The 6,796-nt window shown below is 47.8% G+C and overlaps 1 protein-coding gene across 1 annotated transcript; it reads right to left on the reverse strand.

Annotated features, from left to right (window-relative positions):
* Positions 1-2,116: 2,116 nt before the first annotated feature.
* On the reverse strand, positions 2,117-6,089 carry LOC131812155 (spermatogenesis-associated protein 31D1-like). The gene is made up of 4 exons (XM_059141244.1): positions 5,982-6,089; positions 4,993-5,038; positions 4,387-4,447; positions 2,117-4,117 (listed from the first exon to the last, which is right to left on the reverse strand). Exons 1-4 carry the CDS (start codon positions 6,087-6,089, stop codon positions 2,155-2,157), a joined length of 2,178 nt encoding a protein of 725 aa, XP_058997227.1. The 3' UTR covers positions 2,117-2,154.
* Between the last annotated feature and the right edge of the window lie 707 nt (positions 6,090-6,796).

Genomic DNA, 6,796 nt, shown 5'->3' on the forward strand with positions numbered 1-6,796 from the left:
TGAGAAACTGGGGAAAGAATGTACTAAGGAAATATTGACCTAACTCCATTTATTTTGCTCACATTAGTAGGTCTTAGATAAGTATTTGTGGAATGAATAATGATTTCCGGGTAGTGCTGGGGCTGAATTTCATGTGGCACCAGTAGACTCAGTTTTGACATGGGAGATTTAATCCAACAGTAATCAGTTACATATAGAAAGGCATGTCTTAAAAAAAAAAAAAGGCAGAGAGACAAGATTTTGCCAGACAGTATGGAGGGCAGGAGTTTAGATGGGGTCCACTTGTACTGGATCCTGTTTTCTTTTGTTTTTAATTGAAGAATGGCTGATGCAGTATCACATTAGTGTCAGGTATGCAACTCTATGCTGTGCTGTGCTCACCACAACTGCAGCTACCACATGTCACCAGATAACACTATTACAGTACCATCGACTCTATTTCCTATGCTGGACTGGTGGCGATCAGTGAGGAAAGGAATAACAAGGCCTTGCTGGATAGGCAAGAGGAGGAAGGTGAATGATGTGAGTAGAAAAATTAAGAGACATATAAGCTGGAAGGACAGGGCCATGAGGCAAGAGAACAGAATGTCAGACTATAGTATTCTGATGCCAGAAGTATTCCCAGTAATAAGCTCTACAGGGTGGTGGGAAGAACACTGGATTGACCATAATGGACTATAAAATGAGATTATGTAGGAACCACAAGGATGGGTTATTGGCTGGTCTGTCCGCATAGATATTAGATCAGCGTGTACCCCCTCACCACCTCTTCAGGTTCCCTGCCTGGGGCCCCATCCCACCTATTGTCCCCCTCGGGGCCTCCACCACATCAAATCTGCATTCTGTGACCCCAACATTCAGATAGTATAGGGTCAATGATAACCTGGATGGGAAGCTATAAGTGTGGTAGTAAGAGAGGTCATGGACATCTGGTTTTTTGTTTTAGCACTGAGCATCCTGAGACTGTCCAGAAGACTACCTCAGGTGTTCTCTAGCACACTCACCCCATTTTGAGTCCCAGTCTGAGGTGGAGTTGCCTTCCGTCCAGAGACCTGTTTTAAGTGTGGGAATATGTGCCATCATGGCCCCCCCCAAAGAAAAGCATTCCACGGAGTTCCATGATAAGCCCCCAAACATCTGTATCCTGGTACACAGTCTAGAATTCACCTCTGGTTCATAAGTTGCACGTGTTCTGGGGAAGAGCTACCATGGCTCCACTAAGGCCGTGAATATTGAAGGTGGCATACCGCCATCCTAGCCATAGTAAAGGCCGTATCTTATATATTGTCATTGTGTGTGGATGGAAGGCAGGCACCAAGATCACCTTCCCCCAAAGGGGATGCCATGCCTGACAGCCTGCAGGTATTGCTTGCATACTGAAATAACAGAGCCATGACTTTTTGGTATAAGGTCGGTAGGCTGTGCCAGATTCCAGTCTGCCTCAAAGTGGTGGTGCCTGGATCAGACGAGGAAGGAGGGGAGCAGGACAGAGTCCTGAGAAGGGGATGATTAGACATAAACTTCTGTTCTACCAGCAAGGTTTCTCTTTCAACTTTTCATTTCATCAAAGGTGTCTTATCCTGGAAGGTGGTAGCTGCCTTGTCAACATTCCTATCACTAACAGCTAAGTGACCCAACCAGCCCAAGAACAACACCCCATTCCCCAAAAACATTCCCATTCAGAGTTCATCCACCTGTGGGATCCTCTGAACACTGACTTTTAAGTCATAATTAAGCTAACACAGTAACAGTGAAGAAACAACAGTGTCTTAATCATTATTTTCTGAAAGCTATACCTGTCTTTGATTCTCCTCCGATATAGAAGACTTACTGTAAAGGGTGTAAAACATTCAGGGGGAGAGGTGTGAGCTACTGTATATTTTCAGGAAGGCTAAGCCATGGGACAGGAGAGAGAGCCCATCAGAGGGAGAATGGGCTTTTGGGGCTTTCGGGGGCACATGATACATATTTCCCAAGAGGTCCAGGAGATTGGTCACCTTTTAGAAGATGAAGGAAGCAATCAGTAACGGCTGAACTGATTTGCCCAAAACCATTGCTCCCAAGACAGTACACAGAACAGACAACATGTTACTAGAGAAATATTTACTCTCTGGGCACACCACCAGGTTCTGGCTTCTTCCCCTTTATGCCTGGTTACTGTCCCCTTCCAGTATCGGCATTTGCACTTTTGACCTTTGGCTCCCATGTGAGCACACCTTGCCTTGTAGGCCGTCTGAGTGCACCTTGCCTTTTAGGTGGCCTTGGGGGCCATCTGTTGCCTATGGAGTCACGTTTGACAGATGTAGGAGTCTGATGGGTTATATTAGAGGCTAATGGCCTCAAAATTCTTTGTTCCTCCTTGCCCGCAGTTGAGGTGGCAGGGAAAGGATGATCGGGGATGGGGGCTGAATTTGCTGTTCCTGCTTTGTGTCCACGGAGAGATGTTAAGCTTCCATTGAACTCTTTGTATTTAAAGTGCTGTATGGATTCAAGGACCCTAGGGGGAAGGCCCCAAGTCAACCTCTTACTAAGCTTTTTAATGTGATCTTCCAGCATCTGTGCTGCCGTAGGTGTAACAAGGGGAAGCTCCTGGAAGTTATTCAGGGAGTCATCCTCAACCTGTGATGGTGGCAAACTTCCCTGTCTTCTTTCTTTCTGGGATTTTTTAGAAGTGAGTGATGTCTGCTCCACGGAGTGCCATGAATTATGGAGAGTTTTCATGGCATTAAGTTGTCTCTGTCCCGTAGTCTCCACAGCCACCATCGAGTTTTTCACGGATGGGCTATGTTCTTGGTCAGAACCATACCCCATATCATTCTTGGTGTTGTGTCCCTGATCCTTGTCCAGGTCATCTTTGCAGGAACTCTCCTCTAGAAGAATTTCTGGGAGCTCCACATAGACGCTTTTTGACATACTCCTTCTGATCGGACTCTTATTAGAGATTGCCGAGCGTCCACCATGGCGCTGAGACTCAGGTAGCTGTGGAAGAGTCAGTGCTAGAGACTCATAGATCCTGCGGGTTAGGCCCCTCTGGTGTAGGATGAGCCTGTCTTCAAGATGAGACTCCAGTTTTCTCTGAAGCTCTTCATTCAGAGGAAACTGCCCAGGAGGGACAGAAACTGCAGCATGAGCCTTGGTGGCCTTGTGGCTGAAACAAGGGTTAGACGCAGAAGAACAGTAGTCCTCCTGGGATCTTTGGACTATAGTGGGTAAACCCCACACACGTTTCTGTATCTTCTGCAACACGTTCGATTCCAGATGTTCCATTTCTGTTGATGGCAGACTCTCAGACTCATTTTGAGGTCTGTGGAAACAAGCTCCACAGATTTTGATGTCAGGTAGAGGACCAGATGGCAGGATTGGGAGTGGGGATTGAAGGTGGGCCTGGGGCTGGACATGAGGGAGAGGTAGGGGCTGGGTTTGAGGCAGGAGTTGAGGCGGGTTCTCAGGCAAGGATGGAGGAAGTGGATGGGGAACTCCTGGGGATTCCTGCTCTGGGGAGGCAGCAGGGAAGAAGGACCTGCTTGGAGTTTGGAGACCCCAGAAGAACTGGATGGGGGTTTGCTGTAAATGGCCCTCTTCCGAGGTGGTAGGATATGGACACTGCTCCCACAACTCCGGTAAGGGGCTGACATCTTGGGAAAGGGTATTTAGAGACACTGTCTCTGTTTGGACGCTACGGTCCACTGAATGGGCATGATGGGGTGGGACAGGAGGTGGAAAGGCAGGGGGCTGGGCTGGGAAATGGTCCATTGGGAATTTGGAATCCAAGGGAGGAAAGGGCTCTGGTGGCACAGAATCACCCGGTGGTGAGGGTGGAAAGAAATCAGCCACAGGGATCACTGGGTTAGGTGAGAAGATGGAGGCAGGTGGTGGGGAAGACTCAGACAGCGAAGCTGGTATTAGCTCTCCTGGAGGGACTGCTGAGAAGTCAGTGGAGAGAGTGAATGATGAAGAAGTCACAGAAGCTGTGGAAGCCAAGGGAGTAGAATCTTCCAGAGCCTGCAGGAATAGCAGCCGATCGATCTCCGCAGATGTGCTGTTACATATCTCACAGGAGGGGTCTGGACATAACAGTTGACGAAAGTGGATGGTATCATGATGCCGGCCGAGGGGGCTGCAGGAGACAGGAGGTAAAAAACTGCAGCCAGGACCAGAACAAGGGGAGGCGGCCATGCAGACCTGACAAGGGAGGGGCCACCTGAAGCCTGCTATCCCTTCACAATGCCCCACTTTTATGACCTGGCAGTATACTCAGTAGCATTGACCCCAATATCTGTTCCTATGGCTACCCCCACCCCATGGCTATGACAGACTGCAGTGAATCCTGCAATTGCATAAAACCTGCTCTAAGAGGCAATAGGATCAAGGGGGAAAACTGGTCACCTTCTTAAAATCGAGATCAGCTTCCGGGCCTCCTCCACTTCCCGTTGGTACCATCTGCCATCTGGGGAAACAGGAGACTGTGTTATATAGTGAAAGCAGAAACATAGGTATTAATCCAGGAGTCCCCTTATAGGACAGCCTTGGGATGTTGGACTCTGAAAGCCCCAACAATCAATAGATGAGGGCAAATGGCCAGTGATGTGAAGCTGGTTAGTAATCTAGCTTCCTGTATAAAGTACTTTCATGTAAATTATCCATGTGATGATCAGACCACCTCTATGAAGCAGAGAGGTCAGGGAAGACTCCTGAAGGTCCATGATGTCAGAGAGCTTTCACAAAGTCAGGAGACAGAAGTTCTGACTCGTCATCTCACACGGCCACCTAGTGGGAAGCACTTGTCCAGATCCATCACTGCTTCATGCTCAATAATGGTCAGGGCAGGGATCTGAGACGGGTTTTGCCCTCTGGCTACATTTCCATGAGCCTCTCCTCTGAGGGAATGTATCCAGCAGCTCGCATCCTCAGAGTTCATGGACCGGGCCCTCATGGAGAGGACAGCAAGCATCAGCCTTGGAGAGAGCTCAGGTGGAATAGGCAGAACCTTACCTTCCAGTGTCCCTCCTTTCCTCCTCCTCTTGGCTCTGCCCTGATGCTAGAAGAAAAATGAACAATGAGGGGGGTTGGGATCCATGTCTTACTCTTCTCTCAGAAATGGAAACGTCCTTTATGCAAGAATTCTAGGACTTTAGTAGAACTTTGTGTTCCTTGCTTTTTTCAGTTTTAAAGATGATAAAATGTTGTCAATATTTACTCTTTAGAAAACCCAGGGGACGACTTTGTCTAGGAGGTCCACACTTGGTATTCCCAATCAGAAGTCCTTTGTTCATTGAGGACATAGAAAAGGAAGCCCAACAGTCACACCTGTGCTGCCTCAGGTAGGACCCTGTAAACTAGGTCATAGCTCCGACCTCACTGTCTTCTCAGAGGCTTAGCAGTGTTCTCCTGATCAGCTCAGCATGAAGGAAGGCTTGATCGAGTGATGCTGGACATGGGAATGTGACTTGATATGGTCGAGTGCTGGGAAACTTTGTTCTCTTACACAGACCCCATCCTCTCAAAATAACCCAATCCAGGACTACAGAATCCCTGAGTTTGGGATCTTATCCAAGAACCACCACCATACCCAGATAGACTGTAGTTTCAATTAGAACCCCTAGTCCTTTCTTAACACTTACCCCTGCCAGGCCTCTTTTCCTAGAGGAGTGAATGTCTGTTCTCTTAAGACTTCCCATTTTAGGTGTTTCTCCCACTCTACCAACCTCCTTTTAAAACCTGGGATTAGGGCTCCTGGATGGCTCAGTTGGTTAAGTGTCTGCCTTGGGGTCAGGTCAGGGTTCCAGGGTCTTGGGATATAGCCCCACATTGCACTCCCTGTTTTGCCCTCCCTCTGCCCCTCTACCCCACTTGTGCTCTCTTCGTCTTAAATAAAATCTAAAAAAAAAAAAAAAAAAAAAAAAAAGGAATAAGATTTGGGATTAGAAATGGAAACCGTAATAAGCCATGTTGAGTTCCCCCCCTCTCCAAGGTTTTCTTACCTTTTGGGTAGTTTTGATTTTCCAATTTGGTAATGGAATCCCCACCAGGTAGCACAGGAACAGAAGGAGCAATCCCAAACCACACAGGAAGGTGAAGTTGGGATCCATCTCCCAACATGTTGAGCCAGAGCTCAGACATGGTTTGGTATCGCTATTCATAAATGAGAGAACATTCCAGTGTTGGAAATCCATAGTCTAAATCACAAGACAGCCTATACTGTGCACACGCTGAATTTATATCCTCCCCAGGCTTACATCACAGAGCACTGTCACAAAGAGTTTCTGAGGGTGAGGGAGGGGACAGTTGAACAAGGTGTGTCCAGAGCCCCTCCCCACCTACTAGCTCAGAAGACCCCTCCATCCTCCTGGTCCTTCAGGTCTGCCATCCTATTTTCCTACTCCTTTTCATCACTTATGAAACTTATGAAATTTTCTGTCGTTCCATGTATAATTCATATGTTACCTGGGTCCCTCTTCACTGTTTGAGAACTTGGCTTTGGTCTTACCAGGTCTGTGCCTTGAAAGTCTGCAAGGCTACCTGGAGTTTTTGCTTGTACCCTGGATCACATAGGTCCTCAGATCCAGCTTTCATATACAATGTGTTTGCCTGGGAAACCTGGGTGGCTCAGTCGGCTAAGTAATCGCCCTCAGCTCAGGTCATGATCTGAGGGTTCTGAGATCAAGCTCCACATCTGGCTCCTTGCTCCACGGCACGGGGAGCCTGATTCCCCCACTCCCTCTGCCTGCAGCTCCCCTGATTGTGTGCTCTCTGTCAAATAAATAAAACCTTTAAAAGAAAATGTGTTTGGCTTCCA

The sequence above is a fragment of the Mustela lutreola genome, chromosome 12 (assembly GCF_030435805.1).
Source record: "Mustela lutreola isolate mMusLut2 chromosome 12, mMusLut2.pri, whole genome shotgun sequence".
Classification (NCBI taxonomy): domain Eukaryota; kingdom Metazoa; phylum Chordata; class Mammalia; order Carnivora; family Mustelidae; genus Mustela; species Mustela lutreola.